Genomic DNA, 23072 nt, shown 5'->3' with positions numbered 1-23072 from the left:
ATAAACGTCTAAACTTTGAAATACCTCATTTATCCCCCTAAAAAATTTTAAAACACGTTAGATTACCCCTCTCAAACATTTGAAATCCATCATTTTACCCACATCAAAATAAAAAGCTTTCAATTCCTGATACCAGGTATTTGTCAATTCATGTTGACATCAACTAACTATGATATAGCATATAACATGCCAAATTGACTGATTTATTGATTGATATAATATATCTATATGGTCCATTTGACCTACAACAATTTTTTTTTCCTTTTGGCTGATTTAGAGTGTGTCTCTAGAATATCTCTATTAGTTTAATGATAATTTATGAAGAATTGGACAACTTATTAGATGATAAACAAGTGACTGGTACAAAGGAAGGAAAATTTTCAGAAGATGAACAATCTCCTCTCCTTCAATTCTTTCATACTGACTTATTTAGGTATTTATCCCTCTATTTATTTATCTATCTATCCATTTACTTATCAATCTATCTATCAATCTATCTGTATAACAATCTTCTTTCCTTCAATTCTTTTATACTGACCTTTTATCTATCTATTTATCCATCTATCTATCAATCTATTTATCAATCTATCTATCTGTCTGTCAATTTATCTGTATAACAGTCTCCTCTCCTTCAATTCTTATATACTGACTCATTTTGTTATTTATCTTTCTTTTTATCTATCTATCTATCAATCTATTTATTAATCTATCTATCTGTCTGTCAATCTATCTGTCTAACAATCTCCTTTAATTCAATTCTTTCATACTGACTCATTTAGTTATTTATCTTTCTTTTTATCTATCTTTCTTTTTATCTATCTATCTATTTATTAATTTATCCATTTATCTAACTATCTATTTATCAATCAATCTATATATAGTGTTTAATATAAAATTTCTCTCATACTGTCTGTAATTGGATAATCATTTATTTAACTTTTTGTCCTTATATCTAAATATCAAGCTAGCTATCAATTAATTAATACCAAAAGAAACTTAATAAGAACCTATAAGAAAAAGTCGAAGCTTAACTTATCAAAAATTGCTGGTTCAATTCAAGTTAGTTGGACTTTTCAAGGAAGCCGCTTTTTAAATGTCTTGGAGTCGTTTAAGGCTATTTCCTACCCCTCCCCTCCCCCTTAAAGATTAGGGGTGTAACAATTATTACTGTTATACTGACAGACGCCCACAAATGAGTATCTTAGCCTCTAGAAAAAAAACTCATGTACATTATGTTAAAATTAAAAATAAAAAGTTTTCGCGAAGAGATGAAAGAAATACGGAAAAGTATTTTTTTGGCAGAACCAATTTAAGTTTTTTTTTGTACCTCAGGGAAACATTTTTTGGTAGATGGAAGATAAATTAATCTTCCATCCATTAAAACTAATAGCCATGCCAATCAAACATTGAACCATTAAATTGAAATGCAATTGTTATGACTTATGTCGAACGGGATCAAGGACAGGGATCTTAAGGGATAAGAAAACGAACAATAATTTTGTATTCATCCCAAATGATGATTAACAAAGTTACCCCTTTCTGTAGATTATAGTTAGGGGTTGAAAAGTTTGGACACTGTTGGTTTAAAACCAAAAGAATCAAAATTATATAAAAGTTCCCAAAGTTTTTGAACCCATGTCCGCTCGCTCTCTGTCTCTTTTTCTCTTTCTCTCTCTCTCTCTCTCTCTCTCTCTCTCTCTCTCTCTCTCTCACACACATACACATTTCTTTGGAAACAAAACCAAAGTTTAGGAATTTTTTCTTTGAGCAGAAGAACTTAAATACGAAGTCTATCTGTCGTTCTATCTATCTGTCCATTCGTCCGTCTGCCCGACAACCACAAACCTATGATTACCTGTTAAGATATATGATGTGCTGCCTTGGTGTATTGTACCTGATCTATAGTTCTTATTATGCCTACCAATGGTTTAGCAGCACAAGGTATACATTTTATATATTTTTAGCTATCTTACTATCTATCTATCCATCTACAAACTTCTGATATGCTATCTTGTTAAGTATACATTTACAGATCTATAGTTTTTATTAAGCCTTCTAGTGGTTTAGCAGCACATCTTTCGAGCGATGCTGTGAGTATTGGTGCAAAAAATGGGGACATGATTCCAGTGACGTCATATTTTTCTTTCCTAAAAAAGGGAAGGGGGGAAGAAAAAAAGAGATGGGAGAAAAGGGGGTTTTCCCCATCTCTTTTGAAGAGATTTTCTTCCCCCCTTCCCTTTTTCGGGAAAGAAAAATATGACGTCACTGGAATCATGTCCCCATTTTTTGCAACAATACTCACAGCATCCTTTCGAGCTATCTTACTATCTATCCATTAATAAATAGACAGTTAATTGCTATCATACTATCTATCTATTTACTATTTATCCATCTATGTTTATATTGAATAATTATCTATCCATACAAATTATTTATTCTAGTTTTTAATATCTAAATATACAATTGCTTATTATCTAATTTGATTATAAAACTTTCAACTTATACATACATATATGTATTATGTATATTTTGCTTTTGTGTATCAAAGTATCTATCGATATAGCTTACCTTTTTTATAAGTAACTATCTCTCAATACGGCTCTATTCTTGATAAATATCTATAAACCTGGCTATTTATGCATAAAGGTATCCAACTAACCATCTAACTATATATCTATCTAGGTATCCATCAAACTGTTTCTCTCCCTCCCAATTGAAAACCTATCTGAACAGAATCAAAACATCAGACAAGTTGTGCAGAATAAAGGTATGTCACAAAACTCACATTTTAGCAGTAAGTTCAAGACTTCAAGACTTAAATCTAGATAATAAAATTGCCTAAAACAATCCAATGATCAAAGTGTACACGGTTGGACCCTCAGATGTCAAAACTTTATTTTAGTGTTTGGCCAAAATGACTTTGCAATTGTATCTGTAAGTACGTCTAATAACACCCTTTGCTATTTTTAAAATCCTAGAAAATTTTTTTTGCAAGAAAATTGCATAAATTCGCAACCTTTTTTAGAACCACTACATAACTCGAGTTTTAAAACTTTTTATATAAAATCCTTTTTACAAAAAATATCAATAATTACTTAAAATTAAACCTGAAAGAAAAAAAATCTCATTACACGTGTTAATTTGCATGTTTTAGGTCTTTTTTTGAGGAAAGTATAACTTCCACATTTTTGACAATAATCATATTTTTTTAACATTTCAAAGTAATATATAATAAAACTTAAACGATTTTTCTTGAATTATCAGTTGAAAATTTCATCAAACATGCAATTTAAGTGATGAAAATTTAATAAAATCATTTTTTGAATGTTTAGAATTACCAATTTTCTACATTTAAAACAAAATGTTAACAAAATTTAAAAACATTTTAACATATAACTTCAAAAATCAATAACATTTTATAAAAAGATGTTTCAAAAAATAAATCATTAAAAGGTATTAAAATGCATTTCAAATTACTTAAAATTAAAACGAGAACATCTTTTTACAATGTATTCTGTGTAATAGAGTTTAAATGACATGATTAGTGAATGAAATATTTCCTAAACTCATTAAGCCTTTTTGTGACTATATTAAAAATAATTTATTTTGTTTTATAGTGTTTTTTTATTCAAATATTTGACAAAATTTTCCCTACGTCAATAAAATAAAGTCAGTTTTTTACTGTTTCCAGGTTTTTCTTTATAATTATAACAATTAAATATAATATAAATCTTCATTATCTTTTATTTGAATTATCATACACATTAAAATGTAAAGTATAAGCTAGAATAGCACTTTTTTTAACGAATATTTTAATGACATTATATCAAAATAATTCCTCTTAAATATCACACAACATATGATTGGGAAGTATAGCCATTTCTTGGAGGTATAATATTTACAAAAATACCATTAATTCTGTTTTTATCAGAAGTTAAAAAAATTGAACAATTCTAAAACAATGGTTGGCTGTCTAGATATTGAGTACACTAAGTGCAAAAGAGGGGTTCTGAAAGTAATCTACCTAATTATTTTTAAAGAACCAACAAGTACTGTCAGTATCTTTTTTCTTGTAATCTAGCAGACAATCAAATCATAACACAATTTTCATGATAAAATATTCAGGTTTCTACTTCACATTTTAAAAAATATACTGATCAATAAAATGTTCAAAATTTTACTTTGTACTAATTGAAAAAATATGTTGTAATTCTTATTTTAAAGTTACATTTTTATCCCTGACAAAATCATAGACGACTTTTAAAGGCATCTTATCTAAACTTTTTGAAGAAAAACTTAAAAACGTTAATTAAGTATTAAAACTATTTTCTTCGATTTTTCTGAAGTTATTATCGCATTCTATGGGTTTTTTATTATCATTTACTTATATCAAAAGTGCCAAACATTGTACCCTAACTTATTCATTTAATAAAAAACCAAGCGTGTGTAGCTATCCTAAAATGTAAATCGTTATAGTAAATAATCTTAATCTTTATAACTACTTTATCTTATTATATAAAGCAGTACCTTTTTTGTTTGGAGCTAAAGATCTTGCCAACCTCTGAACCCCTTTAAGGGGGGGGGTTGATTTTTACCCTTACCTTTAGTGCCCCTAGAGGCTTCTAGGGACAGAGCCGTAAGTATAATAAAAAGTATATATCAATGTAACTAGCTATTCATCTATTTAACTATCTATATATCTATTTATCTATCCATCTACATATATGTCTATCTATTTAGGTTTCCGGACGGGAGCAGTGCCCCCCTTGGAGAAAAACATTGTCAAAAGATTTTGCCCCACACCTTTGGACAGAGACTTGCGAGCTGATCGGTAAGAATATCTATTTGTCTGCGATTAACTGTCTCTGTCTATCTAATTTTCTTTGTCTGTTTATGACGAAGATTCTAAGCTTATATTATTAAAAAACTTCTCTTAAAAATCAAAATTTTAAATCATATTACGTCATTCTTCGAATTTTATTTTTAATAAAGATGTCAAAAATATATTTTGCTCTTGTAGCGAAAAGCGAAGCTTTTCTTCTTCATAGGTCTGTAGCTTAGTAGGGCATTATATTAATGGTATAGTTTCATATTTGGCATAGCTACACTTTTGTGATCCTATTGAAAGTACGTTCTTTTAAGATCAAATTGTTTTTGAATTAAACGTATAAGTATTCATAGATGTATAATCCAGACAACTGCCTGGCTCAATTGATGAAGACCCTTTTCGTATCCTAGCATATTGGTTTTTGATATTTCCGACGCTATTGCCACATTTTAAAGACAAAATCGGGACAGTTAGAGGTATAAATAGCTTTTCTTTACTTTCATTTTTATGATAAAAGATAGCTTATGGATAAATATAAGAAATAAAATATTTTATTTTCTTCTATATAAAACTATGACCAAATCCATATTTGAAGTTATATTTTATAAATTCTATTGTAAGTTTTTTTTATTAAAAAACTGTTTAGATTTTCTATTGTGTTTCTTTTTTGGTAGAAATAACAATGGAAAATTTTATAATAAAATTTACCAATATAAAATTACATTTATAATTATTCTATATCTAAGTTAAGTTAAAAGGCTATTAAATATCGAGTTTTAAAATATTCTATTATTAAAATTTAGTTTTTTTTTCACTGGAATATTTTTTCTAAGGATTGCATGTTATCTTTAATTTTTATAAAAATAAAATTTTTCTTCTCGCAAATGAAATAGTGATTTCTCGCATCGTATTATAAACAGCTTTTCGCGGATATAGAATGTACAATTATAAGATTGAAACCAGTTTTTTTTAGCCCCGAGGTGCTGAAGGCACGGGCCAAAATAAACTGGTTTTAATCTTATGATTGTACATTTCTATATTCGTAGAAAGCTGGATATAATACGATGCTAGACATAGTTTTTTCGTATGGATGAGAACCGGTTCCTATCCACCGGATTCGAATGAATACGAGAAAATTGATTTAATTCTTTTTGTCCAATCTCCTTAACTCATTAATATATGATATAGGTATCTAGTTTATTTTTTTCAAAATAGATTGTTATTGAAATTTTACGATATCAAATTATAAATAACACATAACATCTTAGAATGGGGAAAAAGAGATATGTTGTTTTACGTGAATATAGAAATTAAAAATTTTAAGATTAAATCAGTTTTGTTAGGATAGAGTTAGTTTTAAGATTTATATTTTAAATTTCGTGGAAAATTGTCTGTAATACAAGGATATACAGGATTTTGCGGTATTGCTGTGAACAGGTTCTAATAAAGCGGAAATTATTCGGTTTCGATGCCATACTGGACAATTAATTGGAATATATATTGCCCCCTTTGAAAGCTTTGACGTCTTTACAATTAATCTTAACAAGACTTTTTTATTTGAGCAAAGAATAATTTTTCTTTAAATGTCCTATCCTTTTTATCCCTGCAGTGAACACATTGTACTTTCACTTTAAATTGGATAATGTAAACAAAGAGAAAGAGAGAGAGATGGAGAGAGAGAGAGGGAGAGGGAGAAAAAGAGAGAGAGAGAGAGATAAAGAAAGATATAAATGGGAGAGAAGAAGAGAAATTCAATTTCGTTGAAAGCTAGAATTTCACATTTTCCAATGCACTTTGTCCGTACGTTCGGCCGTCCATGAATGCAGTTTTGTAAGAAAAACCGGTTTTAACTATATAGCATTTAACTTTTGTTAATACAAAATAAAAGTTTCTCTATTCTTACTGAATCAAAGTTCATTGTTCTTTTTTATGTACATTTAGTGATTGCTTATGCTTAAAATTATGACAAAACTTGAATGACAGGCGAATCCAGGGTCCAATTATATACAGTACGTTTTCTGTACATATAGGGTTTTATATAGGTTTTCTTTTTATTGAAATGGGAAAAAAACAAGATTTTTTAAACTAAATATTAATTTTTTTTAAATTAGTCATTATTTGCAGTAATAAGGTATAGCCAACAAGCGAAATAAATCTAAAATAATAATTTGGTGCAGATAAAATGTCGTCTTTATTACGATTTGTTGTCCCCCAAAATCAAGAAACCTTTACACGTTTTTAAAAGCGAAGCTTTTCTATAATTAGGGTCGGTTCATCCGTACATCCGTACGTCCGTCCGTAACGGATAGCTTTTTAGGCATGTTAGAATTGTCATATCGATTTCAAATTTTGTATGGTGATTCCTTTAGTAGTTAGGTACGATTTAGAAAGCGTAGCAACTCTATAATCATTACCAAAATGTCCGTACGTCCATTTAAACATGCTGATTTTTTTACTTTTTTAACAACAAATTTTTATGTGATCTAATCATCCGATTGATCTGATTTTTAGTATATTGATTCCTGGGACAACAAAGTATAATGTAATAAGCGAAGCAACTCTATAATCAAGTCCTAAAAATGTAAGTATGTCCATAAACATTATCCTGTATCAAGCAGTTTTTCAACAAATTTACTTACAATTTTGCTTTGACTCTTATATATTTATATTCTGATTATGCAGTTCTGACACTATACAAGTTTTAATGTCCGTTTGTCCTACCGTGCTTCGCTTTTATTGATGTTGTCATCCTTGTTTATAAATAAATTCAGTTGTTGTTACTATGGCTGGATTTTTCCCTTTTTGCTTTTCAAACTTTTACACTCTAGGACTACTGGCATCTGTCATCAAAACGCACGAAAGGATATGTATATGGGAATAGATATAGAATTTAATACGTGGACATAATGACAGTGGAAAATTTGTCATCAATTTAGCTTGCTGATATGGACCTCATTTAATAGCCAGTTCGTTCATCCATTAACAAAGAGGGGGTGTGTACTGTGTAAAGAGGGTGTCGTTATATTAGTAAGCATCACTTTATTTTATGAAAATTTGGTGCGATTTAAATGGGGGTTAAAAAAGTCTTAAAGGAAAATGAAGAGTTTGATTACATTACATTTACAACAAACACCAAAACCTGGCCTCGCATCAATTACTTTATTTATCTATACTGGCGGCTTCGCCACTAGCATCTAGGTGATCTATATTCGAACAGGATAAGAAATGGAAGAAAATAGACCAAAAGCATCCCAAGTCTTGAATTTGAAAATTAAATATTCCAAAAGTAATCCTGGAAACTATATAAAACTCCTCTTATTGGAGAATTTATCGGTTTAGTATTTATTTAAAACAAGAATACATCCAATCATAAAAGCGCTCAGCAAATTAATGAATACATTATTCTCTTAGATGTTAGCGGAATGAGACCTAATAGAATAGAATCAGCCTATGGACTTTCTGATATACTGGAGGTATCTATCTACCTTTTTAACTATCTATCTATATATCTCTTTATATATCTTTTTATCTATCTTTTTATCTATCTGTCTATCTATGTGTCTATCTATCTGTCTATTTATCTGTCTCTTTATTTATCTGTCTATATATCTGTCTATCTATCTGTCTATCTATCTGTCTATCTATCTTTCTATCTATCTGTCTATCTATCTGTCAAATTATCTGTCTTTCTATCTGTCTATCTATCTGTCCATCTATCTGTCTATCTATCTGCCTATCTATAATTTTATCTATCTGTTTATCTTTCTATTTATCTTTCTATCTATCTATATGTTTATCTATCTGTGGTCATCTAAATTATGATCTATCTATGATTTGTTTCTTTTTTATATTTTATTTTATTTTTTTAAGTATATTTAAATATTTGTTATTTTTTTGCAAATTTAATATTTGAAACATATGCATTAAAGATTACAAAAAATTGTATAGGAAGGATGCCAACATTCATAGCAACCACCTTTAATAACAACCGAGAAATCACGTAATTTACATAAAGCCGGACAGACATTTTGACTGTAAGAGTAGCTTCATTTCTGGAATTATGAATATTTGCAAAAATTATTAAATATTTATGAATAGGAGAAATTTATTTTGTTTTTATATGTAATAGTGCTCCAGTGAAAAAGGATTTAATGAATTTTTCTCTTTTAATATTCATTTTTTATATTTCTGAAAATCTATCTATCTATATATATGTTTATTTATTTTATATACCCATCGATTCAACTATCAAATCCATCTTTTATCTCTCTTTTAATTATCTATCTATTTTTTAAGTATTTATGGAATTCTATCTATAATCTAACCAACTATCAATCTAAATATATCTAATCTATTTATCTATTGTCTAAAGCTAAAGATCTCGAAAATTGCTGGTTAACATGAGTAGTACTTTTCAGGGAAGCTTTTTATTTGTCATGAGGTGGGTTTAGGCCACATTCTATTGGTATCTAACATTTTTTGCCTTTCTTTGTATCAATGTAACCTTTATATCAATCTATCAATCTTTCTATCTATCTGTTTACATATTTATCTATCTAAACATATCAATCTATCTAGGAATTCTTGACAGAAAAGAAAGTATTTTTATTGGACATGGGAATTGATTTGGAACCAGAAGACACCCAGAGCTTGAGAAATACAAACAAATTTGTTTCAAAGGTTTGTCGATGGATGGATAGTGTATCGACATCTAATGGATAGATAGATAGACACCCAAAAAACACATAGATGAAAAAGGGACACTTAGAGCTTGAGAAATACAAACAAATTTGTTTCTGAGGTTTGTAAACGGATGGACATTAGGATATATAAGTTAGAAGGAATTTTAATGTTAGAGGGATTTTTAAAGGATTTTTTTTATAAAATTCGTTTTTTGTTTAATTCTTTATCTAAAAGCGGAAATACAATTTAAGTTCATAAATTTTGACCAATAGGATAGGTGGATTAGAAACTACCTGTGCTCTGATTGGTTGAATGATGTGCGACACTTAAGCTTCTCCAATCAGAGCGCAGATAATTTTCAATCCACCAATCACAGTTGTCAAAATTAATTAACTTAAATTGTATTTTCGCTTTTAGATAAAGAATTATACAAAAACGAATTTTATAAAAATTCTTAAAATTTGATGCAGATTTCAAATCTCCCTCTAACATAAAATTCTTTCCAACTTATATATCTTAATGGACATATCAATAGAATACTATTAAATATGTAAATGGATACACTATTAGTGGACTAAATATTTAGAAATTTATGGAATAAATTAGAAAAAGGACCTATAATATATTTTTTTTCTGTAAAATAGGCTTTTGATTTAAAGATAAATTAAAATAAACGATATACATTATATAATTAAGAATAGAAAGGCATATAAAAATAGTTTAATTATTGCATGTTTGACATTAGCAGAACATTTGATATTTAACAAAAGTACAAAATTGTATATCATTTCAATAATTTACACTGTTTTAAATCACAGTTAACGGGAACAGATTAATCAGACTTTATAAATATTACACAATTAGGCCTTTGGTAGTTTATTGGTAGCAATTTAAAGAAAAGATTAATCTATCTTATATAAATTTTATACTAAAGAACCTTTGTGTGAGCGTTCAAAAAAATTTGTTTTAGGAAAAACCGACGATATCATGGGGTAGGTAGATGGGAGAGAAAGGTTAACCCCCCCAAGGGAAATTGGGAAAGAATTAAAGGCGGGAGGGGAATTCGACCCTCCACTTTTTTTTGGGGGGGGGGGAAGGGTCATTTTTTCGGGGGTGACAAACAGACATCCTGTTACTTTTATATAAGAATACAGGTGTGTTTTTGATTATTTGTACTTTGTAAAAAAGGAACTTGAATAACGTTGTCAATAGTTAAGCACAGAAGAACAGTGTTATAGAGTTGCTATGCTGTTACAAATAGTTTTATGAAATTGGGCTAGATAGTTTTTAATTTCATATTAAATTGCAAAGTAATTTGTATGAACCTTTTACTAGAATTTATAAATAATTAGTATTAGCACAGCTTCTGTAGAACTATGGTCTGTTCAAACGTCACTAAGTCACTGATATGCCTACTTATCACTCTAACGCCAGGTTCAACAATCCAGGATAACTAAGGGGACCCAACTCTCTCATTTTCCGTCCAAACCAGGGGTATTAGATTAAGTAACACCCATCAGACAACCAACTCATTGATTGCACCACCTTTGTCTGATTTGCCTAATTTAAGTTAATTAAACTTTAAATTAACTTTAAATATAATTATTTAAATGATCTATGCAAAGAATAAGTCTTATTCAATAATTTATTTAAAATCTCTGCCAAAAGAAAAAGAATTTCTCACATATTTTACTTCTTACCAACATTAAAACATCAATTGATCGGAATATTTTTAACTGCTAAACTGTTCTTTTTTGTCTCTTAATTTTGTTGGTAGTTTGTTCTTATTGCGCCACTTTTAAAGATTGTTATACTTGTTAGAACTGAAAATGTCATATTTGATACCAATTGACATTTATAGCTCATTAGAATCGAAAAACAAATTAAAATTATGCATCCAAAAGCATAAATTATTTTTCTTTAAATTTTTCATGATATTTTGTTCATTAAGGTCTTGGAAACGGCTTCGACCCTCTTTGAGTCAACGGACAAAGCAAGCTTTTGTGTGACAATTCCTGCGCTGGTGAGTTGAGAGATAGATGGATAGATAGATAGATAAATTAGACAGATAGATAAATAGATAGATTGGATAAATCGTGCACCTATTCAGAGAAAAAATTTAATATAATCCAAAGAATTGCACCAATCTTCTAGAGGAGAGAGATGCTACTCTATAGATAATCTTCTAGTGGAGAGAGATGCTACTCTATAGATAATCTTCTAGAGGAGAGAGATGCTACTCTATAGATAATCTTCTAGTGGAGAGAGATGCTACTCTATAGATAATCTTCTAGAGGAGAGAGATGCTACTCTATAGATAATCTTCTAGTGGAGAGAGATGCTACTCTATAGATAATCTTCTAGAGGAGAGAGATGCTACTCTATAGATAATCTTCTCAAGGAAAGAGATGCTACTCTATAGATAATCTTCTCAAGGAAAGAGATGCTACTCTATAGATAATCTTCTAGTGGAAAGAGATGCTACTCTATAGATAATCTTCTAGTGGAAAGAATGCTACTCTATAGATAATCTTCTAGTGGAGAGGTATGCTACTCTATAGATAATCTTCTAGTGGAGAGAGATGCTACTCTATAGATAATCTTCTAGAGGAGAGGTATGCTACTCTATATATAATCTTCTAGTGGGGAGAGATGCTACTCTATAGATAATCTTCTAGAGGAGAGGTATGCTACTCTATAGATAATCTTCTAGTGGAGAGGTATGCTTCTCTATAGATAATCTTCTAGAGGAGAGAGATTCTACTCTATAGATAATCTTCTAGTGGAGAGAGATGCTACTCTATAGATAATCTTATAGTCTGTGCTCTACTCTATAGATAATCTTCTAGTGGAAAGAGACGCTACTCTATAGATAATCTTCTAGTGGAGAGAGATGCTACTCTATAGATAATCTTTGAGTGGAGAGAGACGCTACTCTACATATACATACTGTTTGTCCGTACAACTACCATATGTTTTTACTAAGTGGTGACTGGAATCTTCTTTAATATTTGTGAATGTACTCATTGTTTTAGCAATATCTTTACTGCATAGTACCTAATTTTGCTTCGAATATTACTTGCTTTTGCTGTGCTACGTATGGATATAATTGTCCTCATCCGTCAGTGAAAGTAAGAAAATAATATCACTTAATTTTCCTTATTTTCTGTAGAAAGGAAAAACTTTTGAAAATACTTTTTAAAAGGAAAGGGCTCGGCAGCCTTGACTAATTCTCAAATTTAAACCCGTTTAGATGCTTTGAAATTATTTTGCAGGATGGAAAAAATGGGATTATTTTAGCCAGCTACGAGCATCACTTTGTCAGAGTTCATGGAAATCTGGTGCAACATCCAAGTCATAATATATCGATGATCTGAATCCTGTTTAGGTTGGAAATGTCAAGGTTGAGACCAAGATCCCTGTCAAGGACGGCGCTATTAATCTGGACGAGGAGGTAATGTGTTCGATACTATCCGAGAGGTTGCGGGTTCGAGTCTGAACCACATCGCGTTATACTAGATACGTTAAAAAAAAAGAATATACTGCTGCTATGTCAGAAGTGGGATACTTATAGTAAGAATATGGGGTATGTAATGCATTGGTACAAAAACAGGCGCAACTCATTTCCATACTCAGTTAGGACTTTCATACAATCTTTTTGCAATCAAAGGGTTAGTTGTCTGTTGGGTAACCAAGTACAAATTGATGTAAGAGTGTATTAATTACAGCTACTAACCATTTTAGTACCCTTAGATAAAGGTAAAGTCTTTACAGTACATGGAATGCATTACTAGAACAGGGAACACAAATATGTAAAGTGATTATGTATTAGTCTGTACAGGTTGTTGTGTGTGATTTACTGACAATATTTGAAAAAGTGTAAATTTAGCCTGCATATTAAGGGGTGGTGCAATTGATGTTCCCCTCCAATTACGAAATCAAAATATGAATGTTATTGGTAGAAAAGAATGGACACTGAAGATGTGTGCTGATTATATCAAAAGTAAACGAATGAGAGATGGTGTTTATAAAACTTTGGGTACCATTGTGATTTAGAGTCCCCGTCCCTTCTTAAGATTTATTCTTTGCAGTTACTTATTTATGGATTTCCTCTTTTTTCAGCGGCTGAAGCTGCAAATGCGCGGACCAAGGTTGACCGCTATCATACACAGAGAACTTGACCTACCCGCTTTCTGGTAAGTTGCTAGGTCAGGCGCATGACATAAATTACATTAATACTGTAAAGCAAAGCTCTGAAATTAAACGGTATAACACACTAACATAAACAATTAATTAGCAGAATATTGATTTAACTTTTTGTAAAATGGCGTTAATATAGGATTGTTTTTAAGGATCTACTTACACTTTTAGGATAATATAAATGCTCCTCTTAAAACCTTTTTGTTCAAGAATTATTTTTAAATAAATGTGTAGGATAATTAATAATTATACATTTTACAATACCTAAACTATTATCAAAACAGTTCATAATTAGTTTTTTTTCTGGTACTTATTTAGTACAATAATCATCATCTTTAGTTTGAAGTCGAAAGGACAATTATAACATGCCTAACCTAAAGAAAACAGCTTTTCTTTGCGCACCCAAAAACCCTAATAATAATAAAGATTCGCTTAAAAAAATATATCTAATACAAATATTAATATCATATTATTTTGAAGTACTTTATTATTTGAGATTATTAAAAAAGTCACGTTTTTCATTTTCAACAAAATATCAAGTTTTTAGGCAAAATCCATTTGATTAAGATTGGACCCTTCAACCTCCCCCTCCTTAATTTTATCAGCTTATCTATACATCTATTAGTGGGTGTAATTACCCTAACCTATATTTAAAATTTATCCCCTTTAGATAAAAATTTTAAGGGTAGCAGAAAAAAAAAATTCGCCAAATTTGAATTACCCCCCATTTGAGATTTTACACTTTGTCCTTAAACAATATTTTTTCCCTTTACGGAATTAAAATTTTCAAGATAGGGAGGTGGATATAAGGAGGGTCACCCACATTATAAATCTTTTTTAAAATTTCAGATATTTTTCAATTAATTAAAATTTTTGTAAGTCTCTCTCTCTCTCTCTCTCTCTCTCTCTCTCTCTCTCTCCCTTTCTCTCTCTCACTCTCACTCTCTCTCTCTCTCTCCCTCTCTCTCTTTCTTTCCCTCTTTTGAACAATTTAAATAAATCCTTCTCTTTTATTAGACCTACTTTTGAATCTTTCTTTTTCTGCTACTTGTCTTAATTCTTAATTTAAGGTTTTCAAAGAAAATTAAAAAAATTTTTTTTTTTGGAAGGAGAGGGGGTGGGTTAATTTTTTCTATGGATGATTTCTATTGATACCCTCCCTTAAAATAGTTAGAAAACCTTCCCTAGAACTATAAGAAGCTTCACTGTACAGGAGAACTATTTCGGTTCTGAAGTTAGTGAGATCCTTCGCTACAGACAAAAAACGATTACTACTAATTTAAACAATAGTAGCGGCTTAAAAAAATTGGTGGGCAATTTTTTCACGGGGGCTTCACCCCTAGGTTGCAGTGGAGATTTTTTCTTTATTGAGGGTTAGGGGTGTCCCATCTTCCAAGAAAATATCCATAAACCACCACAGGACCAGTAGGTATATTCCCTAAAGAAAAGAACCCAATCGGTTCATTGGTTACCGAGATCTTAAGCTTCAGACAGAGACACACATCGTTCTACTTTGTATTATAGAGTATTGTTCTAATTTCACTATTTCTACAGCTTAACAACAGAAGATCTTATAACTGAAAAGAAAGAAAATTTTTGAATAAAGAAAATAATGGAAGAAAATCTAATTAGAATTCTAAAGATGGAAAATACTTTCTTTTTTATTTATTAAAAACAAAGATTTTCTAAACTTAAGCTTTTTTTCGTAGATTCGTAGACATAAACATAAATTATTGTTAGAATCATTCTAAAAGTGTTAAACCTTAGTAAAATTTGGTAGAGCGTGGCAACTCTTTGATAATTGTCATCAGTACTTCCATAAACGTCAACTTTTGAATAAAATTAAATATTTTAGTTGTTAATTCTTGGGACAATTAAGCCGATATTATTTATACATAACCCCTTTGGAGGTGGTTGTATCTCTGTCCAATAATTTAATTTGCTGAGCTTAGCTTCTATGGATGTTATTGTAGGATCGTCCTTGTTTTTATTATGTTTTTTAGAAAATCTGAAAATAAGGATGTTTATTGTCTGTCAAGAATTTCTTGGAAGAAAAGTTCTGTTCTTATTAAAACAAGGACATTTATGCCAGAAAGAGGCGCATCTTAAACCTTTGAGTATAATGTTTTATGAATTGTTAAAAAATTCACAGCAAAACGTTATTTTATTGATAACACATAAATAGACAAAAAAAAAATTAAATAATCAAAATATATTTCAAATGGTCTGCTGTATCTAAACAATAATTATTTACAATTTTTTGTGTGAAAAGAAACATGATATTCCTTTTTTTACTTTAATATATTTTTTTTAATTTAAGAATAGCCTCAAACATTCCCTGTAAAATAAAAATTTCTTATATACTTAGCGGTGTAGTATAATTGAATAATAAAAGTTTATATTGCCTTCGAGAGATATTAGAAATATCCCCAAAATTGAACACAGTAATAGTGTCTGACTGATTATGACGTAACAAAAAAAAAATAGCCAATGAGAGGCCACTATAAATTTTACCATTGGTCAATAACGGCCTCTCATTGGCTATTTTTTTGTTACGTCATAATCAGTCAGACACTATTACTGTGTTCCCCAAAATTTAATGTGGACCTCAAATCAAATTACCTTTGTGAAAATATGCATGTGTATTGAGTTATGTTAAGTTAGAGTTATGAAAGATAGCAAAAATCATGTTTGAAAAAGTTGAGTTGGTTGGTTGGGGGGGGGGGGGGGCACTAAATAGTTCAAGAGATAATAAATTAACTTAATGTCAGAGTACTAAACCAATATATAGTTCTTTATTATTTTTTCTTTATATCTTTATTGTTTTTATTTATATCATACCAAATGTCTTATTATATATTTTTTACTAGCGGCTGCGCTCCTAGCATCTAGGAGCTATGTATTCGAAGGAGTGAAGAAAGTAAAAAAAAGAGCCTAAAACCAGACTTACATATAGAAATCAAATAGCCTAAAACCATCAAGGGATCTATAAGAAAGGCTTCTATAAAATGAAAAACTCAATAGGTTCAGTAGTTATAAAAAATCTTAAGCTATAGACAAAAAAAAATTACTACTTTATATAATAGGAATTTTTAATTCTAAAAATCTTAAAGTTAAAATTAACAAAAAAGGCTAAAGCTTTTGTTTGCTACATATAAAACTATCATAATTTTCATTTGTGTTTAACTGTGTTTAACTGGGTTTACTCAGGAATAATTCATATCCAACAAGCGAAATATATATAAAATAATATTTAGGGGGCAAATTGAGAGGTCGTCAATTTGACTACATATGTGTTGCCCCCCCCCCCCCCAACGACAGCTGAAAAAGGTTTCGTGATTTTTCCGAATTTATTTCATTGTTAGTATAAGCTGGGGTAAACTTCTTTCCTCTTTCTTACTGCAAACCTAGCTCACAAACAAAACACACAAATGTAATTTACTTTCAAACTTTCTTAATTATTCTATAAATATTTAGAAGTTATAAGGCAGATGGTCATAACTTTACATTCATTGTAAATTTCAAGAGGATGAAAGTGTTTGTAAGTAGCACAGCAACAAAAAATTCATATAATTCTTTTTAAAAAACATATGTTCCCTGTTCAATTTTAGGCATACTTTATATTTGCAGCATCAGGATCCAAGCCCTTTGAAAATATTGACCTCCCGATCGAATAATTAGATCCTCCTGCCATTTTATTAAAGCTCCCTTAGTGATGGATTATGGAGTTTTTGCTTCTATTGCTGCACATCGCAGTATATCGCTGTACATTGCTGTATATCGCTTTACATTACTGTATATCACTGCACATAGCCAATTTATTCTATAATTGATATTTATTTAGGTATTTTGTTTGGAAGTACAGATCATTCTTGATGGGAGTTTCAACTGTTCTACCTATTGTTGGACTTTTCTTTCAACATTTGTTAGAGGTAGGATATGTAGTTGTCCCTATATCTTTTCAAGAATTCAATGATTCTGTCAATAGTAAGAATTTTTCTACAGGTTTGTCACAGGTAAGATACAAACCAGTCTTTATATCTTATGTTCTATTTTTGATTTCTTGGATATTTAGCTGTCTATCTTACTTTCTGCATTTATATTATCTGTTTAACCTCATGTTTTATTTTATTTAATTAACAAAAATTGCTTCACTTTCAAAAGTGAATTTAATTCAGAATATAAGTATACTTTATAAAACTCAGATATCATTAATTAAGAAATAAAAAAATTTCAACTAGCTTTCTTTTTAAGTATTAAACTTATTTTCCAAAACATTTTCAATTATTTTTTAAACTTTTATGTTAAAACGCTCTTTAAAAAGTAGCTTTGCAATGAAAAAGTACATTATATGTACCAATTCAAAATAATTTTGAAAGGAACAATTTAGAATGTAATTTCTAAAGTACCTAAGGGATTTTGAGAATTTAAACATCTTTTATGTAAAACAAGAATGATAACATTTATAAAACAAACAAATGATAATAATCATAAATTATCAACACTTTATATATCTGAATTATTAAAAAAAAAGAATATTATGACCCTAAATCTGCTGTTCATTAGATTTTTAAAATTGATTTCAATTCAAGGTACTATCTTTTTTGAGAATTGTCAATAGGATCACTTTCAAAGATATAGTCCACTTAAATAAAAAAAAACATTTGATTTTCATAATTTGTTTTCATTAACATTTTGTATACAAGATCAAACTGTTGTTTTGATATTAATTGAGAGCAATTTATTTTCTAATTTGCAGATATAAGATCCTGCTTTTCAATTATCTTTCTATAACTAGTTTTTTTCTTGTCCAATAATTACTTTTAGGAAGAGGTTAAATATTTCCTTATTAAATTATTTTTCTTCATCAAAAACGAAAAAAGGAGTTAAATGTACTTTTTGCTGGATCACAAAGTATCTCATTTTATAAATGTATCAAAACTTTTGATATTAACATTATATTACATATGGATGAACAAAAATACATCTCTCTCTAATTAAAAATAAATGAAAGAGTTTTTTTTTCATTATAGAACTTCTTAAATTAAACTGACTAAGTCTACTGATCAATTTTAAAAAGCAAGATATTTTCAAGGGGGTAAACTTAGTAAAAGTTTTCTAGATGATCTTTTGTAAGAGAGATTGCAAAGTTATCCGGGAAAAAGTTTGCCTGAACAAATAGTTTAATCAAGAATTCTCAAGATGCACATTTTAAATTCTTCTAATCTTTCAACAGTTTCTTTTAGGAATATTAAGACCCCTTCTACGGCCATAGGATAATTCTAAATAAATTTTTGGATTAAATGGCTATAGGGAAAATTTGAAAGATTATCATCTTGACAATAAAATAATAAAATTTTATTTTGTCAACAACAAATGATTACTTTTAAGAAATCATAAATAGCTGATTTATTTTATTTAACAATTATTTAACATCTAATATTTATATTTGACAACAAAAACTTAATATTTAAATTAAAGTTAAGATTGGGAACAACTTCTAAGGAAAATTTAATAAAATAAAAGATCAGCATTCATGAATATTCATCATTTGATATCCTCAACATTTCAAATATTTCATTCATGGAAAACAATTGTGGAAATATAATTAATTAAAATTATCATTCTTAATTAAAACCATGCCTAAACTTAATTTAATACTTTAAATAGATAGAACAATACATTTTACTTTTGTTGTTATATTTCATACTAGCGGCTATGCCTCTAGATGCCTCAAGGGGCACTTGAGAAGTGAGGGAGTTGAATTCGCTACCCAAATTTTTATTTTAGATTCAAAAGTAAAATTAAAACAAAATTTGGGTGGGGGGAGGGAGAACGTCGACCCTAGCCCCCCCCCCCCTATTTTAAATTTTAGTTTTTAAATAAGATTTTTAAAAAATTTGGGGGGGGGGTAATTTTTTTAGGGGTGATATCTCTTAGGAGGGTGGTGGTACTCTCCCCCAAAATAGTTATAAACCTTCCCTGGACATATGAAAAGCTACCCTGTAAAAGATACCATATTGGTTCAGCGGTTAACGAAATCCTTTGTTACAAACAGACAGACTTTATTATAAGGATTGTGTGATATGTAAGAAAAGTTCCAAAAAGCTAATACTACAATAACTTTTAGGATGTATGGCAAAGACACAACTTGGATATTGTGCACAAGTACAGCTTTGTCCCCCAGACAGATCCTCCTTACCAGTTTGACAAGTCTATACCTGATGATCCATACATTGACTTTGCTGAACCACAGAAGGTAACATTGTTTTTTATTGTTTGCTTTTTTGATGTAAAATGAAACAAAATTAAACCTCTCCCAATAAAATTAACTCTAAAATGTCAAGAATATAGTGTACATTAGAAAATAGAAAAACTTAGAAATTAAACAAGATTAGAAGCCTTATTTTATACGTTTAGTTTATAAATTCAAGTAAGGAACTAATGTTGTGAACTAGGTAAATATATGTTTCTTAGGTTTTTTTTCAAATAAGTTACAATTGAAATCTGAAAAGAAATGATGAAACCAAAACATAGAACGTTCTGAAGAAAAAAAATCTTTAAAATTTCTCTTGAAGAAATTCCATTAAACTGGAAACTATTTATCATAATTTGTAAAAATCTTGTACACTTTTTAAGCCTAATGGAGTGTATCTAATGTATCAAAATATTTTTTCAAAATCTGACAAAATATTTAACAAGGAAAATAAGCGTGGGAGCGCAAATCTTCATAATTTTATATGAAGAGAGACAAGATGTTTAGACAAAATATTAAAAACAATCTATAAAATAAAACATTAACATTATAAACATTTTGACAAATGCAAAAAATACATATTCACAGAATTAAAATTATATACCCATAAACAAGGAAAACTCCATCTAATGCATTCCAAAGATGCTTTATACAAACATCAAATTAAAGTTAGGACTAATATTTTTCCAGCTTATAGGAGTCTAAAGAGGATTTTGTCAGTGTTTTACCACTGAATAATCATAGAAATATTTTAGTTATGCTTCAGATACAACTTTGATGTGATTATTTAGTGGTAAACCATCTGCAGAAACCACCTTAATCCTATTTGGAAGAGTTTCAACAAGTTTACACAAACTTCTTGCCCAAGGATAAAGAAACATAATTTTATATTGGAGAGAAAAGATTTATTTTTCTGCCTAGTTTTTAGATAAGGGTATAGGTCTACCTCACCCTGTCCTTCATTACAATCAAGACATTTTAACAAGTCAGTAGAATAAAATATAATTCCTTTACAATGGGGTTTTGTTTTTCAAATGCAGATTGGTCTTTTCTAATGAATAACTAATTAAATCTTTAATTTAGATCACCATCCTGCTGCCATCAGAGCGGTTTCTGCTACCCCGAGACAGCCTGGGAAAAATAATCACTGGACAAATGGATCTTAGACAAAGTAGACCACTGCACAGGTACAGTCAAACTTGAGTTCTGCCAGAAACCTAAAACTTAAAGATATTTATAGTAATTGGAATAATATAACGCAAATCAAATAGCCTTAAACCTGTCTTAGGTAGGACTAGATATATACATAGAGACAAACAAACAGTTTATTGAGAAATGCAGAGAGAAATATAGACAAACAAACAGTCGGCTACTTTAGTATTTTTAAAGTGTTTTCATTATTTACTTACAGAGTATCAAGCACAGAATCATCCCCACCTATACTGACCCCCCACACATCCAGAATGGGACACCTGCTGGAAAGGGCTGAAGAATATAGAAGGTAATTTTGTCTGATTATAAAAACTTTTAAAATAAAAAAAAATTGGTGACCAATTAAAGATTAGTGATGGTAATAACAACAAGATTTGTCTTATCCTTTTATTGATTATATTTTGTATTACTTATCAAATGACATAAAGTATTATGTTTTTCTGTTCAGAGCTCAATCACCACAGAACTGATATAAATCTCCCTTTTAGGAAATGTTCATATATGCCTTTGGATGGTTTAAGGCTATCTTATTTTTAGTTGTAAGTAAGGCTATTTCTGTCCCTTTTAAATAGAGAACTCATAAATGCTATATAATCAACTGCTATGTAATGTATCCTACAATTATGAATTAATTTTTTGAAAATATTTAGATCTCGTGGATCAACCAGCAGTGAAGGGGAAAAACTATCACCACCCCCCTCATACACAGCGGTCTTTGATAAAGAAGTGGAGGGCCTCACGCCACCCCCTGACTATTCTAGAGCACGTGCCAGGGAGGGTGGAAGTAGCATTGGAGATCAGAGCCCACATTTCTTTCATGAAGCATAATATTGATATGGTCTACAAAGGATGAAGAACCTGTTTTTAAAATAAGAACATTAAATTATTTCATAGTAAGACAAAAGTTAGCATAAAGTGATCTGGTGAAAAATTTTATTATTTATGTGTCAACCCAATTTTTAAAAAATTGTATGTTAAATTGTGATAATTTCTATGATGTAATATGTTTACTTAAAAATTATGGCATTTAAATTTTTCATATCTTTTTTGCATTTTCAATTTAATTACTTTATGTAATTTACTAGCGGCTACGCCCCTAGAGGCCTCTAGGGGCACTTGAGGAAGGGAGAGTCGAATTTGATAACCCAATTTCTTATTTTAGATTTTAAAAGAAAAAGTAAAAAAAAAATTTTAGGGGGGGCAAAAAAAAATTTTTTTCGGGCGGGGGGTGTCCTACCCCCTAATTTTTAATTTTATTTTAAAAAATATAAAAAAAAATTTTATGGGGGGGGGATTTTTCATTTTTTGGGGGCGGTTGGGGATGTCCCACCACCCAAGAAAATAGTTATAAACCTTCCCGGGACCTATGAGAAGCTACCCTGTTAAGGAGAACCCGATCGGTTCAGCGGTTAGCGAGATCCTTCGGTACAAACAAACACACTAACACACAAACACACAAACACACAAACATACAAACACACAAACACACAGACACACATCCTGTTACTTTAGTATAAGGATAGAAAAAAACATTTGCTAAACTGAATCAAAACAAAGTAAAAAAGTGTTTATCTAAAGTATGAAAAAAAAACTTTGAAAGTATCTATCTTAAGCTTTATTTCTTAATTTTATTACTGAAACCTGTCTTTCAATTGAGATATTTTATTATTTCATATCTGGAGTATGAAAAAAATGTATGTTCAATGTATAGAAAATGGTGTTGTTTTATTTTATACCTGTACTTATTGAAAATGATTTAAACATTAAATTTTTTTATTTTATGAGCTACTGTATTTTGGTCTGTCTGTTTACCAATTGCAAAGAAAATCTTTTCAGTTAGAATCAAGTAAAAAAGAATCAATTAAAATTATTTAAAAATATGTTAATACATCA

General features: G+C 29.7%; 2 protein-coding genes across 3 annotated transcripts in view; one reads left to right on the top strand and one right to left on the bottom strand.

Annotated features, from left to right (window-relative positions):
• The window catches only part of LOC145328461 (tetraspanin-1-like), a 245927-nt gene that overhangs the window by 49568 nt on the left and 173287 nt on the right, over positions 1-23072 (bottom strand). The window lies entirely within an intron of this gene.
• On the top strand, positions 347-22260 carry LOC145328456 (uncharacterized). The gene is made up of 14 exons (XM_080172154.1): positions 347-433; positions 1864-1941; positions 2683-2767; positions 4741-4831; positions 8240-8301; positions 9407-9508; positions 11463-11534; positions 12900-12965; positions 13634-13707; positions 17556-17643; positions 19842-19970; positions 21051-21154; positions 21379-21468; positions 21830-22260. Exons 2-14 carry the CDS (start codon positions 1868-1870, stop codon positions 22005-22007), a joined length of 1215 nt encoding a protein of 404 aa, XP_080028280.1. The 5' UTR covers positions 347-433; positions 1864-1867; the 3' UTR covers positions 22008-22260.

This window comes from Acartia tonsa, chromosome 9, assembly GCF_053477335.1.
Source record: "Acartia tonsa isolate MP-2025a chromosome 9, ASM5347733v1, whole genome shotgun sequence".
In the NCBI taxonomy this organism is placed as follows: domain Eukaryota; kingdom Metazoa; phylum Arthropoda; class Copepoda; order Calanoida; family Acartiidae; genus Acartia; species Acartia tonsa.
The sequence above is the reverse complement of the archived record's forward strand: the minus strand, read 5'-3'. Positions and strand labels throughout refer to the sequence as shown.

What these genes read in the sequence shown, in the direction of transcription:
- LOC145328456 (XM_080172154.1), top strand. Translation starts at nt 1,868, where the DNA reads ATGATGTGCTGCCTTGGTGTATTGTACCTGATCTATAGTTCTTATTAT. An exon ending in GACTTTCTGATATACTGGAG is followed by an intron (nt 8,302 to 9,406) that starts GTATCTATCTAC and finishes CAATCTATCTAG; the next exon opens with GAATTCTTGACAGAAAAGAA. An exon ending in ACTTTGCTGAACCACAGAAG is followed by an intron (nt 19,971 to 21,050) that starts GTAACATTGTTT and finishes TCTTTAATTTAG; the next exon opens with ATCACCATCCTGCTGCCATC.